This window comes from Sorex araneus, chromosome 1, assembly GCF_027595985.1.
Source record: "Sorex araneus isolate mSorAra2 chromosome 1, mSorAra2.pri, whole genome shotgun sequence".
NCBI lineage: Eukaryota > Metazoa > Chordata > Mammalia > Eulipotyphla > Soricidae > Sorex > Sorex araneus.
In genome coordinates this window covers 41,514,535-41,538,944 of record NC_073302.1, presented here as the reverse complement: position 1 = coordinate 41,538,944, position 24,410 = coordinate 41,514,535, and the positions used below count along the sequence as shown (strand labels likewise).

Sequence of the window (24,410 nt, the reverse complement as noted above, 5' to 3'; positions counted from 1 at the left end):
TTCCTGTGTTTATTCTGCCTTCTAAGTCTCATTCTAGTCAAAAGGAAGTATTGAGTCATATATAATTGCCCTCTCTACCTTGCTGACTTAATACATTGTATTCAATTCAATAAATATTTGTTAACCCATCTTAGTTTTTAAAAGTCATATCCTGGGCCAGACACATAAGTAACGAGTTAAGCCATATGTGTTGAATGTGGCCAACCCTGGTCTGATCCTGCATGATTCCCTGAGCATCACAGGATGGGTCCTAGGGGTCCCCGAGTCCCACTGAGGTACAATAATGCAAGGCACTGCAGAGCCTTTGCTACACCATATCCCAGGGGGTTCCCATGAAACTGCCAATCTTGTTAACAGAGAGTCATGGGAAAGGACCTCACCACTTTAGAGGCCTCCTCAAATAAATAAGTAATCATATTCTCATTTTTGAAGATATGATATATTTAGATAATCTCATTTCAGCCAAAATAACCAAATACATCTTCAAATAATGAAAGGTCACCCAGTAACTTCAAGGCAGGGAAGATAAGAGAGGCCTCAGCCACCTAGATGCTTAGATTTTTTTCATCACCTCTCTCAGTTAGTAGTATGTTTATAAAATTTTTTATGGAACTGAGGGTTAAGAACAGTTACTTTCTATAGGCCATTCCTGAGATCCATCCATTGTTTGGTGAGAGAAGTCAGTTGAGGAGAGAGGCTAGAAATGTGATTATTTCCCAAGTTTGGGGCCAAATATCTTCTATAAACAGAAAAAGGATAAAAATATAGTGTCTGTCTGAATGGCTCTGAACAAGGAAGAGCAAAGGGTAAAAATGTCCCAAAGGGATTATTACTTGATCCCACTTACACTTCTGGGGCTTATAAACGACTTCCTCCAGTTCCCCCAAGTTTTCCTTGACTGTTACTATTACAGATGCATCGAGAGAGGCACATAGCTTGATGATATAGTCCATGGCTTCTGGAGTGCTTTTTGCATTCCCAACACCAACTGAGGCAGTCAATCCAATAACCTGTAAGGAAAACCCCAAATCATGAGATGTCTGGGAAACAGTATGACCCTTCCACAACCTTTCATATGACTTTTTCCTTTGATGGCATGATTTTCTTCATATCGTTAGATAAGCAAGAACTTCTCCATAATGGCAATGGAAAAGTCCCATTAGGTATAGCACTGAATAAAGATAGGTGTCACAACTATCAGCTTAACACTAATCCACAGAAAAACCAAGACAGGAAACCATTTCAAGAGAGGATGTCTCAGGGCTGGAGAGATAGCACAGCGGATAGGGTGTTTTCCTTGCATGCGGCCGACCTGGGTTTGATTCCCAGCATCCAATATGGCCCCCTGAGCACCGCCAAGGGTAATTCTGGAGTGCAGAGCCAGGAGTGACCCCTGTGCATTGGTGGGTGTGACCCAAAAAGCAATAGAGAGAGAGAGAGAGAGAGAGAGAGAGAGAGAGAGAGAGAGAGAGAATGTCTCTTTTATTTATCCTAGTACGTTCTAAATTGTATGCAACAAGGCACTGGGAAGGAAATGAGTGGAAATCAGACACATGTCCATTCCAATCTCAGTCATATTGCACTGGCTCTGTGACCCCAAAACAAGCATTTTTAGTTCTCTGTCAAGCTGGGAAACAACATCTCTAAAAAATGTCAATAGTGAAAAACTCAGGTATGCAGCTTTTGTGACCAAAAAGAGTTGGCAATGAGTGACCTCTCCACATTTCCCTGTCTTTCCTGGAGTCTGGAAGCTACATTCAAGAAATGCCATTAGCACCATATAAGCTCAATAACGGCCACGATCCAGAGACTCACAAATAAATATTGGAAGAGAGCAAAAAGCTGCAGAGATGCCTCTGGACCCCAAAATCATCTCCAGTTGTATCACCTTGTTAAAAATTTAAGAATTCCTGGAGCATGCAGCCACAAATGCTGCCATGTGATATTTCATACTCTACTTCACTGATGTACCAAAAATAGCACACGACAGGGTGTAAAATAAAAGGCACCCTATCTCAATAGAAAAATAAATAAATAAATAAATAAATACTAGCACACAAGGCTCAAATATGTAACATGTTAGTAATCTCTTATATAAGGGATTAATGGTTCCAGAGATACAATAATCTTCACATATTTTCTTCTAAGAAAACTTTTTTGAATCATTTAAAACTGATCATTCATAACAAGCAATATAAAATAAATTATTTAGAACCCACTTTGGGCGCAGGCTATGGTGGTGGTGGGAAAATTGAAAATAATGGTGGTGGGAAGGTATAATGGTCATGGGATTGGTGTTGGAATATTGAGTGTAATAAATTATTGTGAACAACTTTATAAAAATAAAATAAAATTGGGGAGGAAATGGCAGTATTGTTGGGCCAGTGAGCTGGCTCGAAGAGGTGGAGCTCATGATATGCATGATTGAAGCCCTGAAATGAATCCCCCATAGAGCCCTGATGGTCCCCAAGCACCACTGACAACTGAACAGCACACTGGGGAAACAATAAATTTCAAATAACAATATATAACAACCATTAAATTCATTAGTGTGGATTCAATAAGATGATATTTATGAATAATTAATGACTTAATGGTCACCTGATATGCATTATTTTCCTCTAATAGCCACTTGATAATACTGATAGTATGGCAATACTATACCCCTAAACCATATATATATTCTCTTGTAAGCCAATATTACCTCAATAAAAGTTACATAAAAATAAATATTTAATAACTGATTCATTAGAATGAATCAAATTCACTGCTAATTTTATTCTGGAAGAAAAAAATATATAAAAAAAAATGCAATTGCTACCAAATCTTACTTATTCACACCATATGGAATTTCTTCTAACCTGTTCTTTCTAACCAGATAATTACCAGAATTAGAAAATTTGACAGATGAGTGGTAGACTGTACATTCATGGCTTCCAACTTCATTTGGGTACTTAATATAACCAAGCAGTATTTTTGCATACCCCTCTTAGTTTCCATTCTAATTTTAAATCTTTCCATCTAACTCTATATCCCTAACCTATTCCCATGTTGTTTTCTCCCAGAAAAATGTTCTACTTCTTCATTCAAGAGAAAAGAGAGGTAGATGCCAGAATTCTGGCGCCCATCTAAGAATTACTATTTTGACTCTTCACATTCCCTTCCCCATGTGACACCGAAAACAGTGCTCCATCTGTTCTTCAGTACAAATCCATCTACTTGCCCACTTACCCCCCACCTCTAGTCTCTCCTGCATCCTGTTATATCAGTCATTTCCTCCTCATCTTGCCTCACTTGCTATAATTCACTATTTCAAACTCTACATTCAAGTGATATTGAGAGTTTCGGGATTCTTGAGCCTGCCATGCCCTTTAACAGCTCTGTTACTCTGAATACACAGTAACTTTTACTAGAAATAAGATACCTCATTACTAAAACCGTGTTAGTTTTTGCCTAATCTAAGTTCTATTAGGTCCTGCCTATGTTTACAGCACACTTATAAACTGTTCTAGTTCTACTGTGATTATAACTTGTGCCCACCTCCATACTGTGCTATCATTATAAACAATGATGTCATTCTTATATACCTGGGTTTCCATGGAACTTAAGTTGTCTGAGGCAGAAACTATATTTTTTGGTATTTATAACCTTAGTACCTAACACTACATACATGCCTGTTACAAATGTATATTAGGCATATGTACCTAATATATATTTGTTAAGGGCACAGATGAATAAAAAAACACGAATTGATCAATGATCACATACTATGGATTCAGGATCTGAGGAAGACTTTGTCAGTGTGATAATAAGAACAAGGAAGCAGGATTTAAGGTTAAAGCTCCTGGGGCTGGAGTGATAGCACAGCGGGTAGGGCGTTTGCCTTGCACACGACCGACCCGGGTTTGATTCCCAGCATCCCATATGGTCCCCTGAGCACCACCAGGAGTGATTCCTGAGTACATGAACCAGGAATAACCCCTATGCATCGCCGGGTGTGACCCAAAAAGCAAAAAAAAAAAAAAAAAAGGTTAAAGCTCCTCTGAGGAATTCTTTTGACTTTAGAGTTACCTGGGGCAGTGGGTCTGAAGATTTTCCAAGTTTCTGATCTAGATAACTAAACATAATCATATTGTAAGGATGAAGTTTATTGGTGTTGTGGCATTCATCAAATATCATCAAAGTGAAGATGGAGAGTGATGGAACAGTCCCATTTTTAAGGGCATTAACAAGAATCTGTGGTGTTAAAATGATGATATCATTGCTCTTAATAACCTCTTCCACCACGATAGTCATAGTTGTTGATCCACAAATACCAGCAACTCTGTACCTGGGACATGACAGAAATTTTCTATTACCAGCAATGATATGATAAAGAGCCACAAAGATATGACACTCTAGATCATGACATCAATTCATTAAATACTCTTAAGTTCAAAAGGAATTTATCTGGAGATATTTTGGTAAATTTTGGTAAATACTCTGAGCCTGATGCATAGTAAATGATCAATATATGCATATTAGTTAAAACTTCCGTTAGTATATATAAATTTTTGATGACACCAAGAAAGGGGACCAGTAATATGGTGGCTGGGGCACTTGCTCTGCATGTGGCCAACCCTAGTGCTATCTCCATAGGACTGAACCATATCCTGGTCCACATATTGCATCACAATGATCTCCCAAGTCCTACCAGGAAGTCGTCCCTGAATGCAGAACCAGGAGTAAGTGCTGAGCACGGTAAGCTCTGACCCTCTTCCCCAAAACAAAGCAAAATAACAGCAAGAAAAGAGCATACTTTATAAAAACAGTAATATTAAATAGATTATAAAACTTATAAAAAGTTTATGGGGCTGGAGCGATAGCACAGCGGGTAGGGCGTTTGCCTTGCATGCGGCCGACCCGGGTTCGAATCCCAGCATCCCATATGGTCCCCTGAGCACCGCCAGGGGTAATTCCTGAGTGAAGAGCCAGGAGTAACCCCTGTGCATCGCCAGGTGTGACCCAAAAACCAAAAAAAAAAAAAAAAAAAAAAAACTTATAAAAAGTTTAGTATGCCACTTGATAACAGTTACCTCAAATTGTTGATTCTAAAAGAGCTAACCATAAGAGTATGGATTCCAGGCATATCTAACAAGAAATATTGAATCCATTAAGGAATTAAATATAGAAAATAAAACATAAAGCTACCCTAAATTTTTGAAATCTTGGGTTTTCCTAAAATTTAAGACATGTAAAACATCAGTCACATGAAACTTGAGAAAAGGAGGTCAAACTGTTCTACTTACCCACATCTTTCAAAATATTTTGAAAACACAGATTTCTGCTGCTCATACACTGGGAGTTTATTAGCAAGAAAGACAACCTTTCCCTTTTGTCCTTGTGGAAACTTTTTAAGATGGTGTTCACATATAAGAAGTGATACAAAGGTTTTCCCACAACCTTTTAACAGAAATAAAAGAAAGCAGGTAACTAATATATTAAAATATTTCTGTATCAAAATCCAAAACCGCGCAGCCGCAATAGTTGCCGCGTGATCTCATATCCCTTCACAACAGGTCTGACTCTAGTGGGGAACTCCTAACAATAATAGTGAGGTTTTTGTTGAAATATTGAATGTAACCAAAGTAAAGAGAAAGTAAAGTGAAATTTATCAGTTCGGGGGGGGTGGGGTGCGGGATGGGAGGTATACTGGATTTTTGGTGTTTTTTTTTTCTTTTTTCTTCTTTGGTGGTGGAATATGGGCACTGGTCAAGGGATGGTTGTTTCAGCATTGTATAACTGAGACTTAAACCTGAAAGCATTGTAATTTTCTTCATGGTGATTCAATAAAATAAAAAAATATTTCTGTATCGAGGTCATTATTTGAAGCTCCTCTGGAAGCACTGTACTGACCAATAAGTAACATGGCTAGATTAGTTATGTCAGAATTTACATTAAAAAATATATCAAGCTACTTCAGAGGTAGCATGCTCAAACATGCATTTTTCTTTCCTTTTTATGTTCCTGAATATCTTCAGAAAGATAGTAATAGGATGGCTTTTTCAAAAGAAATAGAACAATGGGAAAAAATGAGACTGGCCAAATATGTCACAGTACTTAGTGAAAGAAAAAAGAAGAAAAAGCAATCATCAGAAAAAAACTATGCAAGTAATGGCAATGGGCTTACCAGTTGGAGCACAAATTATTGTGTTTTTTTCTTCTTTTGCAGGCAAAGCAAGCTCCAGTTGGTAATTTCTTGGCTTCAATGGGCAGTAAGTCTGAGACACTTCTGCTTCTACTGCTTCTGTAATACAAAAGGACCATCATTGCCATGAGGATTGAGGACTAGTCAAATAGACTAGAATTCTGATTCTAGCAAGTAGGGTTAGTCCTAAAAACCTAGTAAACCAGACAAAAATTCTGACTCTAGCGAGAGGTCTTTGCTTAAGAAAGTTTAGAATCTTGGTCTTTCATTCTACACAGATTGAACGACAGAATTCTCCCTCGTAAAAAAAGAAATGGGGAAGGGTGGAAATTAAAAACATTTCTTTCTTTAACAGCCTAGTAAGGAGAAACCAAAGCAAGGAACACCAATTCAGAGCAAGGCAGAAGGCCACTGGTAGAAGAAAATGCCAGATGAAACAATTTCTCCAAGACTTTTGAAAAACACCCAACTCTAAATATTAATTTTATAAAGCAAAATCTCACAAGCAATGACCATACTATATATGTACATAGGCTCTCACACTGTGTTTATTCTCAACAGAACCAGAGTTTGGTTTTAAAAAAATTAAAATTAATGTGCATCAAAGTGATTTAAAACCCAGTGCTCTCCCAGTCGCACATAATCCCCTGATCAGCACCCCAAATTATAACCCAGTAACCCTCAGTATGGTCTAATAATAGCAACAACAGCAACAAATCAGAAGATTTATCTCAATAGCATAAAAACATAGTGTGAGCAGATTAAAAAAAAAAAAAGGACCTTTGATATTATCTACTAAGTCGAACCTATATACTTCTAAATTATTTTTTAATAGACTTACAAACTTTTGTGATCCCATTGCAGTCATACAATGTTCAAATATCCATCCCTCCACCAGTGCCCATTCTCCACCACCAATGTTGCCAGTATCCCTCCTGCCACCCCATCCCTGTCCACCTGCTGCCTCTGTGGCAGGCACATTCCCCCTTACTCTTTTTCTCAGGTGTTATGGTTTGCAATACAGGTACTAAGTGGCCATCATGTTTGGTCCGTAGTCTACTTTCAGCACACATCTCCCATCCCAAGCGAGCCCTCCAACCATCATTTACTTAGTGGTCTTTTCTCTAACCCAGCTGCCTTTTTCCCCAGCACATGAGTTTGGCTTCTAAGACGTGGAGCAATCCTCCTGGCCCTTATCTCTACCATCCTTAGCTGTTAGTTCCCTATTATGTTACTTTATACTCCATAAATGAGTGCAGTCATTCTATGCCTGTCCCTTTCTTTCTGACTCATTTCACTTAGCATGATACTCTCCATGTTCATCCACTTATATGAAAATTTCATGAGTTAATAATTTTTAACAGATGCACAGTATTCCATTGTGTAGATATACCAAAGTTTCTTTACCCAGTCATCTGTTCTTGGGCACTTAGTTTTTTTTCCCCAAATTCTGGCTATTGTAAATAGTGCTGCAATAAACATACAAGTGCAGATGTCATTTATACTGGACTTTTTTGCATCTCCAGGATATATTCCCAGAAGTGGAATTGCTGGGTCAAATGGGAGCTCAATTTCTAGTTTCTTAAGAAACGTCCATATTGTTTTCCAAAAGGGCTGAACCAGTCAGCATTCCCACTAGCAGTGAAGGAGAGTCCCTTTCTCCCCACATCTGTGCCAACATCAGTTGGTTTTGTTCTTTTGGATGTGGTCCAGTCTCTGTCCTCCTATCTATTTTTTTAAAGGCAAATTTCAAACAGATTGATCAGTAAGTTAACACAGAATCTTTTGACATCAGAAAAATGTAAAGTAACTCACATTCATTGATTTTTATTCTAGCATGACCAAAAAAGTTGTATCATGCAGTTGCAAAAATAATCTGTAAATTTTCTTCTTGTCGTGTTATTCCCCTAAATCACCTCTTTTCATGTATTCTAATTTCTTCTGGGATGCCTTTTCACATATAACTTTACTGTGGCTAATGTAACTTTCAATTCTCCTAATTAAAACATTTTCCTGAAATATACAAGGTAGGTCTCACAGGGCCAGCACTAATTGACATGGTCCTTTGGTGTGAAACAGTAAACAAGATCCTGATGGAGAACATGGCTTCCTCCCGTGCTGTTTGACAAACAGCCTGGTTGGATTTCAGGTAGGCACGCCTATGGAGGACACATATGGCGCCAACTTACACTGCAGCCCTGGGATCATGGACAGAGACTGAGCAAGTGACCTGCAATTGCAGTAAAATTGGTTCCTGAGAAAACAGAAATGCTTTTCAACTTCAGAAACTTGGAGCTTCTGAGAAGACATTATCTGCATTTTTAATGAAGAAATGTATGTATTACTATATTCTTAGTGATAAAAGGTGATGCAAAAAGAAGAGGGCCTGGAGAGATAGCAAAGCAGGTAGGGCACTTGCCTTGCACGAAGCTGACCAGGGTTTGATCCCCACATCCCATATAGTCCCTCAAGCCCACCAGGAGTGATTCCTTAATGCAGAGCCAGGAGTAACTCCTGAGCATCACTTGGTGTGACGCCAAAACAACAGCAAAAAAGAAAGGAAGATGAAAGCTGATAGCAGCTATGAAAAAAGAGACAATGGCATTACTTGATTTTAGGGAAAAATTAATTTGAACATAAATTCTTTTCTCTTTCCTAATTTTCTTTCAAAGCCTTCTCAGAAGAGTGTACGTTTCATCTTAAAAAACCTGTCTCCTACCAAAACACCTGGAGAGAACTGTTACAACAAAGGAACAAACAATGCCATACCTGAAGGAGGACATGGATTCTGACTGAGATTCTGGTTTTCTGCTTCTTCCTGGTAGACAAAGTGTACGTCAAAAGTTTCCACTTCATCATCCTTAAGATCTTCTACTTCAGCTTTTTTGGCACCTTCATGAGACCAAAATACATCTTGGTATCTTACACAGTAGTTTTGGAAAATTTTATATTGTTGTGGGTGCTCACTCAGCAGTGCTCTGGGTGGCATGCGGTGCCAGGGACTGAACTCAGGCCCTCACATATGCAAGGCATGTGCTTTGATGCCACTGCTTGGAGCATCATCCCTACGCCTTCATATAATCTCATTACAGTTCTGTAAAGTGATCATATCACTAAATTTTTAAGCTTACTTTAAGATTCTTCACAACCACTTTGTTCACCTTTTAAGGCAATTTATTTTATTTTTATTTTGGGACACATCCAGAGATTCTCAGGGGATCATTCGGGATGCTTGGGATTGAACCCAGGTCAGTTTCATGCAAGGCGAGAGCCCTACCCACTGTACTACTGCTCCTACCTCTCATCTTCTAAGAAAATTTTCAAGGATCTCATTGTAAATTTGAAATCTCAAATTGCAATCTGTGCTTCCAGGACATATAGGACATTATTGACATTATTCAAAGTATGGAATACGACGAGGCGAGAGGACTCAAAGGTCTGGAGGGCATGCCTTGCACCAAGGATGCCCACTTTCAATTCCTGGCACTGCATGGTCCCCTATAACTCCTGAACACTGAGATGAGAGCCACCCCTGAGCACTGCCAGATGTAGCCCCCCAAAAGGAATAAAGTATGGAACATGGAACAGCAGCTTCCAGAGTTAAAAGAAATGCACATTCTTGAGCCACTACAGAATCAAAATCTTTGTTTTAGCCAGACATGATTCCCAGGCATGCCACAGATAAGAGAAACATGATTTAGCAGACACTCATGCTTAACATTTCTGATTAAGCCCTGGCTAACAATCAGATATGTATTTAGACAATTTCTGGAACAACTTGAAAGAGAAAAAAGAAAAGCTAGATGTTGCACTAAATACAGCCTTCCAAGCAATGCTTCAAGAAGTTATTGTCAGGAACTTCTCATTCCCATTCCAGAGTTCCAGGTGGCTTCCAGGCCGGAGAAACAGGGACTGTCTCTCATTTTGCACTCAGAAAAGGAAGTGAGCTGTTCTCTAGCTATTTCTTTGATCCTTTAAACCCTGAATTTATTCTGAGCTGGAAGTCAGATTCTGCCTCTTTACCGGGAAGCAATGAGTTCATTCTGGATGGGGCCATTTGCCCTAGTCCACTTTGAAAAGTTTCATACAATCAAACCACTTCTGCAGGTGAATAACCACCTGTCAGTCAGCACTCAATTTCATCCTGATGTTGCCTTGGGCATCACATGAAAAAAGTGCTCCAGGATGCTTTCCTCTCTGACAAGGAATGAAAATCAAGCAGGAATGAGGAAGCCCTGAGTAGAAATGATAAAGAGATCTGAGCATGTGCAGACCCTCCCGCCCTCAGAACTCTTTCTTCTAATAGCCTACCTTTCTCGACAATCCACAGTTCACTGAATTTGCTATTTTCTCTCTCCAAAGCAAGCTGCAACATTTTGGGCCAATTGCTCTTATCCGACCTTATGAGGCAGTCAACCAATTTCTCTGCACCTGCCATTCGTCCCTTGGAGGAACAAATCTTAAGCAAAACAACCGCAATTCATTATCAAGGATTTAAGTGTTCTTAATTTCATAAGTTTTACTGAAGAACTATCAATTCAAATACTATCTGATTTTTAAAGCCTTGCATACTATGGTTCTGTAAGTATTCATGTCCCTTTTTATTTCCTTTTGGTTTGGGGGTTGGGTCACAGTCAGCAACACTCAGGACTTACTTTTGGTTCCGTGCTCAGAAATTTACTCCTGACAGTGCTGAGGGACAAGATGGGATGTAGAGGATCAAACCCAGGTTGACTGTGTGCAAGGCAAACGCCCTATCCATTGCACTATTGCTCTGGCCCTATTCATGTCCGCTTTCATCCCACCCAAGAGTCTTTTAAAATACTCTTTCCCTCATCCTTGTCCCCTACATGTGTATCACAATGAGAAACAAACCACTCTTGCCACCTCTAAGATTTATCATCATCAATAGCAGTGGAAGACAATCTATTTATATGACAAACATTCAAAATAATAGTATAAAGAGCAAGTTAGGGGCTGGAGCAATAGCACAGTAGGTAGGGCATTTATTTGCCTTGCATGCGGCCGACCCGGGTTCGATTCCCAGCATCGCCATATGGTCCCCTAAGCACCACCAGGGGTGACTCCTGAGTGCAGAGGCAGGAGTAACCCCTGTGCATCACCATGTGTGACCCAAAAGGAAAAAAAGAGAGCAAATTAGAAGGATATGACAAAATATCGATAAATATTTTCGTCAAGGTAGTGGAACTTCCACAAATTGTCCTTATAAAATATCATAGAAAGGGGGCAAAGAATGAAATAGACTGAGTGGAACTGAGTCTAATTGCCAGAGAACTGGATTTGATCTTTGGTACCAAATATGCCTTCTAATACTTCCAGAAGCAAACCCCTGAACACTGAATCTGGATAATCTCTTGAGCACTGCTGGATATGACCAAACAAATAAAATGCATCACATTGACAAGGTGCTATTATTATTATTATTTTCATCTTAAACATGAAGAAATAGAGGCTTAGAAAGAATAAGTAAATTTGCTCAAGATCATATCAAGAGTGGCTGAGCTAGGATTACAACAAAATTTCTTTCTCTCCAGAGCCTAAACACTTAAGCCTTTGAAGTTAAAAGATTTTTTTCTTTTACTTTACTAAACTGTTCTATTTTATTAAGATTTTCAGAAAACATTATTCATAAAATTATTAAAATGATCTTAGATGAAAATAGGACACACCTGAAAAGAGACGAATTTGTGACAAAAATATTGCTCAGTTCCAAATAAGCAATAAGTGGGTAAGGCAAGTTGGTTCCCAGTCACCACATCTGGTCTCCTGAGCACAGCCAGGAGTGACCCCAAAATACAGAGCCAGGAGTAAACTTGTGTGCAGCTTCATGTGGCCAAAAAACCAAAACTAAATAAACAAAGTTCTATTCAGGGTACTATTTGAGAAATTGGGTTTTGTGGATTTCAATTTCCTTTCTCAAGATGAAAAATGGAAAAAAGAAATTTCCCATATTCAAATTATTCCCCAAATCTGGACATTTTATATTAATTAATTACCTGTGAAATTTCTTCATATTCCTGAGTGATTAGACATTCATCTATATGAGGCAGGAGATCTAATGGATCAACTATGGTTTTAAATTCTGGTTGTAAACGCCTTAAGAGCAATCTATAGTCCTCCAGGTCATCAATTTTTTTAAAATCCCAATTTTCAAAGGCTTCACAGAGTCCAGAATAACCTGAAAAGCAAGGAGCAAATGGGACTCTCATGAGACTAAAAATTACTTCAAGATAGGTGCATATGCTGCTCAGACTCATTTGCTGCTTGTGACCATGTGGTCTAGCACATCTGGCATCTAAACATATGTCGCCCATATCTTCTCCCCTCTTGAGTTGTGTGCTTTCATGCTTCCCTATCTAATGCTGAGATATGTGGAGGAGCTCTCTCTACCTTTGGAAAACCCGAATTCTCTCTTGAACGCGTTATTCTCTCACTCTCTCTCTCTCTCTCTAGCTCACTCACTTGCTCTCTTTCTTGTGACCTTTCTCTCTTTCCTTTTTCCCTTTCCTAAAACCTCCAAATAAAATGGTTTACTTAAAAAAACATATTAGTAATATGTTTGGAATTACAGGAAGAGAATTTTTTAGAATCTATAAATCACCTCATTTATTAATGACCATGCAAAAAGAAAAGTTGATATTCATCTTTTTTTTTGGGGGGGGAGATTGTTTTATATGGCTAAATATAGAAACCCGAACTTAGTGCGGACACCCGATTGGCATAGCTGGAGCGATAGCACAGCGGGTCGGGCGTTTCCCTTGCACGTGGCCAATGTGGGTTTGATTCCTCCATCACTCTCCGAAAGCCCGGCAAGCTACCGAGAGTATCTCGCCCACACAGCAGAGCCTGGAAAGCTACCCCTGGCATATTCGATATGCCAAAAACAGTAACAACAAGTCTCACAATGGAGACGTTACTGGTGCCTGCTCGAGCAAATCGATGAACAACAGGACAACAGTGCTACAAATATAGAAATCAAACAATAGCAAGTCATAACAGTGACTTGTAGTTTTTATTTAGAGTATTTCTTTTTAAAAATTTTATTTACTTATTTACTTATTTTAATGAATCGCCGTTGGGTACAGTTACAGACTTACAAACTTTCGTGCTTACGTTTCTGTCATACAATGATCGAGAATCCATCCCTTCACCAGTGCTCATTCTCTACCAACATGATCCTGGTATCCCTCCTACTGCTCCCACCGCATCCCTCCCCCCACCCCACCTCTGTGACAGGACATTCCCTTTTGCTCTCTCTCTCTCCTTATGGGTGTTGTGGTTTGCAATTGAGGGATTGAATGGCCATCATTTGGTCTGTAGTCTACTCTCAGTATGCAGCTCCCAACCCGAGCGGGCCCTCCAAGACCCAGCATGGTCCCTTCTCTGTCTGAGTTGCCTTTTTCCCCAGCACATGAGGCTGGCTTCCAAGCCGTGGAGCAACCCTCCCGCTATTCATCTCTATTATTCTTGGGTGTAAGTCTCCCATTCTGTTACTTTATATTCCACAAATGAATGCAATCTTTCTATGTCTGTCCCTCTCAAAAAAATAGTTGATATTCATCTTATGTACCATTTAAGAAGGAAGTATTAGGATAAATGTGAAGTGTGACATTTGCTCTTACTATAAAATATTCCTTCCAAAGTGCCCCAGGTGAGCAACGCGGCCCGGAAAATGCTCCGGACCCGAATTGGGGCCAGCAACACTGGGGAGCCGGACGGAGGAGGTGCAGCCAGCACACCTTCTCCTGAGCAGCAACTAACACGGCTCCGGGATTCGGGACTGGGACACATCCGACCTTTTCTAAAACCTGAAAACATACAATCTTTTAATGGAAAACTAATTATCAAATGCTTCCTTAGTAGGGCTATCTTGTTTGGGGGTATAACTCCCACAACAATAGTGAGTTTTGTGTTGAAATATGGAACGTAATCAAGGTGAAGAGAAAATGAAGTGAAATTCATCAGTTATATAGTTGGGGTGGGGGGCGGGGGGTATACTGGGGTTTTTGGTGGAATATGGGCACTGGTGAAGGGATGGTGTTTGAATACTGTATAACTGAGACATAAACCTGAGAACTTCATAACTTTCCACATGGTGATAAAATAAAATTTTTTAAAAAATCAAATAAAAAAAGTGCCCCAGGGTCCTCACCTATGTCTCATAATTGTCTTTAAATAAATCAAATCAACATGTTAGTGTCAGTGCAAAATAGAAAAGAGGTTAAAAAGAAATAAAAGTCTTAATTCCTATTCTTAGGAGCTTACTTTCTTCTGTATTATTCCATATTATTCCAAGAAAAAATGCAGCCAGAGCAATAGTACAGCTGGTAGGGTGCTTCCCTTGCATGTAGGCCTGTTCAAATTCTATCCCCGGCACCCCATATGGTTCCCTGAGCCCTGTTACTACTGATCCCTCAACACAGAGCCAGGAGTCAGCCCTGACCGAGCATGGCCTCCAGTTCACCAAGTTAATATAATTTCAAAATCCTGGAAGTCAAATAACATTCTCCAACCTATGAGCAGAAAGAACGAACTAACCTGCTTGGTGAAGGGCATCCAGAAACGCACGGAACCAACCTTCCTCCTGGAGCTCCAATAAATACTTGAAAAAAATTGAAGCAGCTTCTGTGGCGCCCTTGTTGTTTTTCTCAGTCTGGATGAACTGCAGCTTCTCTACAAACAGGAACAAGATGGAAAGAAAACTCACTGTGAGAGAATTCCAGAAGGGTTGTTGCTGAATCTTCTCCTATCCCAGCACGAGAAGGTAGCAATGTCTACTCAGACATCTCCCCAGTCTTCACCAACCCACTCTGCCATCCTGTTTGGAAGCTTCCAGGATGGAAGTCTGGCTCGACTTGCAGTCCTTAAGAGGGGTTTCTTCAAGATAACTGGAAAAGTCTCTCCACAACCAGGAAGGAGTAGCTAGAGCATGGGGCTGGATGAAACAAAGGATTCCTGAAACAGCTAAGTGTGCATTAGCTGGGGAACCAAACAGAGCATTAGGAATAGAGATCTGTCCCTGGTCATTTTTACAGGTTTTTGCTTTAAAACAAAACAAAACAAGACAGGATATACGGCATCAAAGATAGGGCAAAAGGAACTAAAGAGAAACACAATGAATTTGATCCCCCACCCTGGAGATGGACACACGGACACCACGGGCTCACTCCACTGACCCTGAAGAGCGGGACCAGGCTGCTACCTTGGTAAGTCCAGGTCTCAACGAATTCCCATTTCTGGCATTGCCGACAGGAAGTCAATGTGAAGGGAGTACACCAGTTGTGGTGCTGCTTGACCAATGTATCCTCAGATCGTAGAGGCGGACCGCCCACATAATAGGCACTCAACAAAAGCATGTTGAATGAATACAGGAAGAAAGGAAGGGAGTTGATCCCAACTCTAGCTCAAGAGCTCTCTAGCAATGTCTCTGGCAACCATAACATGAATCTTTCTTTTTTTGTTGTTGTTGCTATTTTTGGAGTGATAGCACAGTGGTAGGGCTTTTGCCTTGCATACGGCTATCCCTCTCGGAGAGCCCGGCAAGCTACCGAGAGTATCCCACCCTCACAGCAGAGCCTGGCAAGCTACCCGTGGCGTATTCCATATGCCAAAAACAGTAACAACAAGTCTCATAATGGAGACATTACTGGTGCCCGCTTGAACAAATCGATGAGCAACGGGATGACAGTGACATAGTGATACAGTGATTTCTTTGGGGAAAGGATCCCACACCCAGAAGTTTTCAGGGATTACTCCAGGCAGTGCTCAGGATGCCTTATGTGGTGTGAGATTGAGCCACAGAGGGAGGGAAGTAAGGCAAATACCTTAATGAATATGTTACTTCTTTGGCCTCATAAAATTAATTTTTCTAAAGTGTAAAGTTCAATGGTCTTTAAACTTAGTAATTCATCACTGCTCTCTAATTTTAGAACATTTTCATTAACAGAAGAAGAAATCTTGTACCCCTTAGTAGTCCCTCCCCAGGCTCTTCTCTTAGCCCCAGACAACCACTAATCTCACTTCATGGATTTGCCTCTGCTAGATGTTTCACATAAATGGAATCATACAGTATGTGGTCTTTATAGCTACTTTATTCCACTTAGCACAATGCTTTCTAAGTTTATTCTGTTGTAACACATATAATTAGTTCTTTCTACTGCTGAGTAACAATCCTGCACATAGCTAGATCATAAGTTATCTGTATTCTCATCAGTTAGGGCATTTTGGTGGTTCCTACATTTTGATTCTTAGGAAGAGTAATACTGTAAACACTCTTGTACAAGAATTGTCATAGATGAACATATTTATTTCTTTTGAGAAATACCAATATGGGGGATAGCTACTGGATATGGTGACTCATGTTTAATACTGTAAGAAATTATCAAATTGATGTCCAACAGAGCTGTTCCATTTGAATTCTCGCCATCAATTTGTGATAACTCCAATTTTTACACATTTTTGGGAAGGATCCCACACTCGGAAGTTTTTAGGGATCAATCCGGGCACTGCTCAGGATACCTTATGTAGTGTGAGATTGAGTCACAGAAGGAGGGAAGTAAGTCAGCACTTTTTTAAAAAAACTTCAACCATCTTTATTAGCTTTCTATGGCTGCACTAACAAATTACTGCAAACTGGATAACTTCAAAACAAATAGATACTTATTCTCTGGCAGTTTTGGAGGCCAATGTGTGGAATCTAGGTATCGGACAGGCAAAGTTTCTTCCAAGGACTCTAGGGCGCTGTTATTCTTCAACCTGTAGACACTGCCTGGCTGTCCACTGAAACTTCTCCCCCATTCATGCAGTTATCACATCAGTGTTCTCAACCCCTGCCCCATGGACCAATGTTTGTCTTCAGGTGTAAAAATGATTGAGAACCACAGATGTAGTGCTGTGGTTACTAACTGCTGGTCCTCTAGTGCAGAGACTAGAGGATGTAAGCAGACGTGCAAAGGTTGAAAACCCCGGGTCTAGGAAACAGACCTTGCATTCTTCCAGCCCCTCGTAGTTAGTAGTTGATGGCACTCCCTAGCTTAGAGCCACTGCACTCCAACCCTTGCCACTTCCCTCACATTCCCTTCCTCTCTGTCTGTGGCCACATCAAGCCTATCTCTGCCTCTCTTCACAGACCTGGTGTTTCAAGAGGTCACCAATCACATTTGATTAAAACCCACCCTACTCCAGTATAATCTCATCTAAATGATTCACCTCTGGCAAATCAGTTTCCAAATCAGGCAGCATTCTGAAGCACCATGGTCAGGACTCTGACTTATCTTTGGGGGTGGGAGACATGTCAACCCATAACAGCAACCTATCTTGCCACCTGTCCCAGTCCCTGCACAATTTTACTCTGATCTTTGGAGATGGTTAATCATGTTCTTCAACTCAGTCCTTACAGCTGGACCACACCCCACACCTGTCACTACCATTTGTTCATCCCTAAGCAACAGCCAACCATTTCTGATCCTCCACATGGATGTTCAGATATGTTCCAGGAACAGTAGAAAGCTTCCCAGGAAAAACTTGACAAATCCTTGATAGTTTAGATTTACTTTGCATATTGTTGGGCCATCCTGATACTGGAGCAACTCAGCTCCAAGTATCTGTGACTATATGTAGTAAGACTTTTCTCCAAAGTACTTGAAATATCAATTAAATTCCATCATGGACTGCAGTTCCCACTCCTTGCTGACCTCATCACTCTGTGATGCCATACATAGCTTTCCAAGGCAGAATTTCTTGGTCTCTAGTCTGGTATGTCTTGATCTCATTATGTGACTCTGCTATGGCACTGATACTGTACAGTGTACAGCAATAGTCTGAGAACCCATCTTCTCCCTAAGATTGTGACCATGAACATGTTGTATCTTTGTCTTTATGAATTGCATTCTAATATCAACCAAGCACCTGGTTCATGTTATGCATATGTTCAAAATATGTTCCTGAAGTACTGGATAAATATTCACTTTCATTTAGTTTGACTTGGAGGGTAGGGGCTTGGGCCACTCCCAGTTATGCTTAGTGCTTACTCCTGGCTCTGTGCTCAGGGATCATCATTCCAGGCTGTGCTCAGGGGACACACAAGTTGCCAGTGATTGAATCAGAGTCCATTATGTGAAGGGCAAAATGCCTAAACCACTGTTCCATCTCTCTCGCTCATGGGGTCACTACTTCTCCCTCCTCCTCCTCCTCCTCCTCCTCCTCCTCCTCCTCCTCCTCCTCCTCTTCCCCCTCCTCTTCTTCCTCCTCCTTCTCCTCCTCCTACTTCTCCTGCTCCTCCACTGAATGACCATGGAGGCAAACAATTACAAAGCTGTTCATGGTTTGTTTCAGTCATACAATGGTTCCAACATCCATCCCTCCACCAGTGCATATTTCCCACCACCAGTGTCCCCAGTTTTACCCCACCACTATCACCCCCAGCTTGTCTCTGTGGCAGGCACTTTCCTTCTCTCTCTCTCTCTCTCTCTCTCTCTCTCTCTCTCTCTCTCTCTCTCTCTCTCTCTCCCTCCCTCCTTCCCTCCCTCCCTCCTTCCCTCCCTTCCTCTTTCATCCTTCTCTCTGACTTTGACTCTTTCTCCCTCTTTCCTTTTGGGGTTTGCAATATAGATACTGAGAGGTTATCATGTTTGTTCCTTTACCTATTTTCAGCACACAGTCCTTATCCAGAATGGTCATTTCCAACTATCTTTGTCACAGTGGTCCCTTCTCTATCCCAACTGTCTTCTTCCGTAGCACTCGAGGCAGGCTTCCAACCATGGACCAATGCTCCTGTAGGCTCTCTTCATAAAGGATCAGCTTTCTCAAGATTCTGTTCCAGGCTCTTTCTACTGACATTCCAATGGGGAATCTCACCCTCTCCCATTGCTCTAGAGAGCAACTCTACACAAATGATTTCCTGGCCCTAGACTTTCCCCCTGAGCACCATATCTATATGCGGTCAACACCATGACCATCTCTCCTTGTACAGATCTGGACCGTAATCTAGTGCAAACCTGTGTCTCCACATGGCCTTTATCACACAGTCGTTCTTTCCCTCAGGGATCTTAGCCAGAAACGCTGGAGTCTTTCTCCACTGTCATCACCTACCTACCTCCCAGAGTCTTCATGAATAAACACTTTGTATGTTTCCAGCATCTTGTGAATCAATCCACCTCTCCCATTCCTCTGACTCCTCTTCTTTAAACTGGATTTCCAGTCTCCAGTGTTTCCATGCTCTCTAGTATATTGAAATCTATTCATCAATTTATTCTTATCTTTTTTTTTTTTTTTTTTTTTTGCTTTTTGGGTCACACCTGGCGATGCACAGGGGTTACTCCTGGCTCTGCACTCAGGAATTACCCCTGGCCGTGCTCAGGGGACCATATGGGATGCTGGGATTTGAACCCGGGTCAGCCGCATGCAAGGCAAACGCCCTACCCGCTGTGCTATCTCTCCAGCCCCAATTTATTCTTATCTTATGTCTATCTTATTCATTCCTCTAGATGCAGTCAGATTGTTTTTCTACAACAAAAACATGATTTTTGTCTTCCCTCAAAACTTTCAGTGAATCAATTCAAAGCTGTTCGTGTTCTCACTTCCATCTGTCTCAGGGGCCTCATTTCCCTTATCTCAGACCTCTCTCTCCTTGCCTCAGTCACACTAGTCACATCTCTGGAACCCGGAACACAATGCATTATCTGTTACCTTAGACTTTGCACAATAAATGAGACTTTTACCTGCAATCTCTTTAGTCTCTTCCAGAAAATTCTCATTCCTACTTTAGATCTCAGGTACATACAGCATGACTGAATGCTTTGCCTGCTGTCTTCAGACAAGGTAGAGATCCAATCTAAATTTTCCAATAGCAGTTATCATCAAAGCACACCCTACACTTTATTTGAGCTATTTGCTTTTACAGGTATTCTCTAGTCTTTATTAGAACAGGAAGCACCTCTATTATGTTCATTACTGGCCCTTCAGTTCCTAAAAGGATTATTTCTTGTTCATAATGTAGTTATGAGTCTATAACTCTCAATGCTAGATAATATCTGTTAATAAACATCAAAGAATGGGATTCCTACCAGTTAGTTAAGTGTGTCACTCACTCCAAAAATTTCCAAAAGAAATTGCCTGGGCTTACATTTTAAGGTGCAGACTATTCCCACTTCACTGATAGACATCATTTTGTTACTTCTTTCTGAGCACAACTAGAAAGCAGAAATCCACTTTTGTTGGTGATATTCTTTCAATTCCTCACTACAACCCAGCCACTATAACTCAGATTACATGTTTGTTTTAATACGCTTTAAAGAAACAAAAATGAAAAAAACAAACACACACAAAAAAACTGCCCCAAGTCAAGAATGTACCAAGACTCTTGGAGCCTTAAAGAAGCTGTCAAATCCCTTCTCCTCTCTACCCCTCCCAGGCACACGCCCCTTCCCCTCTTTCCCCTGCTCTTCATCATGCTCTTCAAAAGCGAGTTGGAAGCATTTTGCAAAAACCCAAATCCATTCCGTGCTGGGAGTCCTACTCCTTTTAAATGAAGTTTCCGATGCTTTTGGAAGTGCAAGGAAGACCCAGCAGAGCCAGGGAAAACCTCCGCGGAGCTCTGACGGCCTTTTAAACCAAGCGCCCACGGCCCAAACCATGAGCTGTGCGGTACTGCAGAGAAAGGCGTTTTAATCTCTCTGGGTCTCTGACGTCAGCACAAAGACAAACACAAATGGAAGAAACGGATGGCGATTTGTTTCCACAGCCTAAACGCGCACAGGCGTGCACCGCTAAGCGAGTCATTCCACCTCGCGGGGACTCGGCTTACCCCTCAGACGCTCCCAGGCTTTCCTGGACTACAGATCCCATCTCTGAATTAAAAAAAAAATAAATAAATAATCGCAAAATGCTGAGACTTTAGCACAAACTCCGAGTTCCTTCATCGCAGGCTACCTGTATTAGTTCAAAGGAGGTCGGGGAGGGTGCGGGGTAGGGAAAAAACAAGTTCTGGATTTTCCCCCCCCTGCCTTAGGAGGTGGACTGGACGCTGCTGGGGACCACTCACCCTCGCTAAGCCAAGTGGCTACGTAGCACTGGATGTAGGTAGGGTCCAGAATCTTTATAACGTAGTCCCTGAAGGCGATGAGATTTTCCCGCTCTCCGGGTGTCATCTCTGCAGCTCGGTTCCCCTCCATCTCCCCAACCTTTCTCGGGCCGCAGACCTTTTAAAGCCTAGCGAGGAGCGGAGGTTTCCCGGTGCTGGGAGTGGCAGCTGTAAGGAAACCAAAACCTCGCAGAATCGAAACCGCAACCAGTTGCAGGCGACAGGAAGTGGAGGTGGGGCAGGAAACTGGTTTCTGGCACTTGGCCCTGCAAACGTGCTCAGCGCCCATTGCAAACTCCTGACCGCCTGATTTTGCCAGAGCCCGCTATTGGACCAAATACAGACCGAAGAGGATTCACCCCCACTCCCACCCCAGGAAATTGCTTTTTTCTTTTTCTTTTTGGGTCACACCTGGCGATGCACAGGGGTTACTCCTGGCTCTGCACTCAGGAATTACTCCTGTCGGTACTCGGGACCATATGGGATGCTGGGAATCGAACCCGGGTCGGCCGCGTGCAAGGCAAACGCCCTACCCGCTGTGCTATTGCTCCAGCCCCAATTGCTTTTTGAATCTCATTTTATTTTACCTTTATGCTTTGCCTTTATAGCGATCAAGTTTAGATAGAATTGAAAATGCACGGGTTAATTTTGTAAATGACAACATTTTCTTGGCTTTGAAAAAAAAATGTTTGTAGGTGCAATTCCTTCTCCCAGTTGGAAGGACATCATTTTATTTTATTTTATTTATTACTTTTTAAATTTTTTATTAGTGAATCACCGTGGGGTACAGTTACAAACTTACAAACTTTCGTGTTTCCATTTCAGTTATACAATGATCGTTTGCTCGTCCCTCCACCAGTGCCCATTCTCCTCCATCAATGTTCCCAATATCCCTCCCACCACATACACCCCACCCCCCACCTCCCCACCCTGCTTCTGTGACAGGGCATTCCCTTTTGTTCTCTCTCCTTTTGGGTGTTGTAGTTTGTGATAGAGGTATTGAGTGGCCATCATGTTTGGTCTATAGTCTACTTCAGCATGCATTTTTCAACCTGCATGGGTCCTCCCAACATCCTTTACTTGGTATTCCCTTCTCTGTCAGCTGCCTTTTCTCCCAGCATGTGAGGCCAGTTTCCAAGCCGTCGAGCAGACCTCCTGGTCTGGAAGGACACATTTTAAACTTGACAAAGGACGCTGCCTGTTCTGCAAAATGGGGGTGCACTTTGCATTCTGGGCAGCAGTGAGAGGACTCCAGAAGAAATAACAGCCAGCAGCTACTTTGTTCAGAGGCTGCAGGAGCCAGCCCCCTTGGCCAGAATGCAAGGGCTGCTTCCTCTCCTGGATGGAAACTTAAGGTTCCCTGGATGGAATTCAGGGTTGTGGTGCTCTAGCCCTTGGAGGTATCACACTGACCCATTTTTAATTCACTGAAGAGCTATTTGCATGTACTTATCATCATCAAATTTCAAATGTGTTGCTGGCACATAGACATGTAAGTATTTCCAGGCCTTGTATCATGCAAATTGCTAAACTGACTTACTAGCTCTACTAATTATTCTGCTGTAGGGCCTTTAATTCCCTTGGAAAACACGTTTGGAAATTGAGTCCCTAAGCAGGTGGGACTCAGTTTCCAACTGTTTCCTGAAGTGGCAGCAGTGTATATTAGCAGGTCCCCTTTCATTTCCCTCCATGGTGTCACTCTAGTATCATGCACTGCAAGGTCGACTAAGGACTTTTCGGAAGTTTGCATGCCCGTCCCCTTTCAGTTTCCTTTCTGTCATTTCCCTCCATGACATCACTCTAATAGTTGCAGAGCTCAGACCCTGCACGAACTCTGGCTCTCTGCCAGAGTTCCTCTGCCAGGAGGTTCTCCAGAAGAAACACCATATAAATGCTATTCTCTTTCATCAAGGTTAGTTTTCAGTGGCCCAATTCACTGTTTTTGCGTTTTGAATTTTCCCCAGTGCCTTCAAGCACTTGTTCTTTTTCTTGAGGGAATGGTGTGAACACCCTTATGTACCCAGGGCTTACTCCTGGGTCTGCGCTCCGGATCACTCCTAGGATAATACTGAGGGAACCACAGGTGGTGCTGGGGACCAAACCAGGCTCAGCTGTGTACACGGCAAATATTTTAACCCCTCGTGCTCTCTCCAACCCAGAAAATGGATTTTTAGGGGCTGGAGCAATAGTACAATGAGTAGGGCTGCTTGCCTTGCATGCATCCTTGTGGTCCCCAGAGTACCACGAAGAGTGATTCCTGAGTGCAGAGCCAGGAGTAATCCCTGTGCACTGCTGATGTCATCCCCCAAAGCCAAAAAATTTTAAAAAGAAAAAACATGGATTTTTAAAACATCAACAGTTATAGTGTAGTGAATCTGAAAGAGCTAAAGTCCCAGAAATGGAGTCGTTTGGCATATTTAGAAGTAAAATTTGGAGGTTGGAGCTATAGTACAGCGGGTAAGGCGTTTCTTGCACCCAGGTTCGATCCTTAGCATCCCATATGGTCCCTCAAGCACCGCTAGGAGTAATTCCTGAGTGCAGAGCCAGGAGTAACCCCCATGCATCGCTGGGTGTGATTCCCACCCCTCTTCCCCCAAAAAAGAAGTAAAATTTGACCAAGGCCAGGAGAGAAGAGTCACAGAATGATGATGGGAAGAACTCAGTTTTAGACGCTCCCTCCCTCCCTGGGCATTAACTTATCTGACACATTTACAAAAACACTATTTGTCAACTACTGTAAAGAACACTGGATATACAGAGCTAAGAGAAAAAGGGTCTCCCTTATGAGCTCAGGGTTAGTAAAAGACTCTGAGCTTTCATTAAGAAATAAGCTCAGGGGCTGGAGCGATAGCACAGCGTAGGTAGGGCATTTGCCTTGCATGCGGCCGACCCGGGTTCGATTCCCAGCATCCCATATGGTCCCCTGAGCACCGCCAGGGGTGACTCCTGAGTGCAGAGCCAGGAGTAACCCCTGTGCACCGCCAGGTGTGACCCAAAAAAAAAGAAAAAAAAAGAAAGAAGCTCAGAGTTGGTAAAGGAAGACAGAAATATACAAATACAAAAAATTATGGGAACAGAATACAGTACAGTGGGTAGGGGGCTTGCCTTGTACACAGCTGACCT

The 24,410-nt window shown here is 41.7% G+C and overlaps 1 protein-coding gene across 1 annotated transcript in view; it reads right to left on the bottom strand.

The window, feature by feature from the left end:
* RIGI (RNA sensor RIG-I) overlaps positions 1 to 21,480 on the bottom strand; it is a 42,524-nt gene extending 21,044 nt beyond the window's left edge. Inside the window, exons 1-9 of the mRNA XM_055140452.1 lie at positions 21,249 to 21,480; positions 14,747 to 14,881; positions 12,205 to 12,386; positions 10,499 to 10,646; positions 8,957 to 9,079; positions 6,170 to 6,286; positions 5,289 to 5,442; positions 4,072 to 4,330; positions 848 to 1,010 (exon numbers count right to left, since the gene is read on the bottom strand). Coding sequence (XP_054996427.1) covers positions 848 to 1,010; positions 4,072 to 4,330; positions 5,289 to 5,442; positions 6,170 to 6,286; positions 8,957 to 9,079; positions 10,499 to 10,646; positions 12,205 to 12,386; positions 14,747 to 14,881; positions 21,249 to 21,378 — 1,411 coding nt within the window. The 5' untranslated portion in view covers positions 21,379 to 21,480. The remainder of the gene's footprint in view (positions 1 to 847; positions 1,011 to 4,071; positions 4,331 to 5,288; positions 5,443 to 6,169; positions 6,287 to 8,956; positions 9,080 to 10,498; positions 10,647 to 12,204; positions 12,387 to 14,746; positions 14,882 to 21,248) is intronic.
* Positions 21,481 to 24,410: the final 2,930 nt, after the last annotated feature.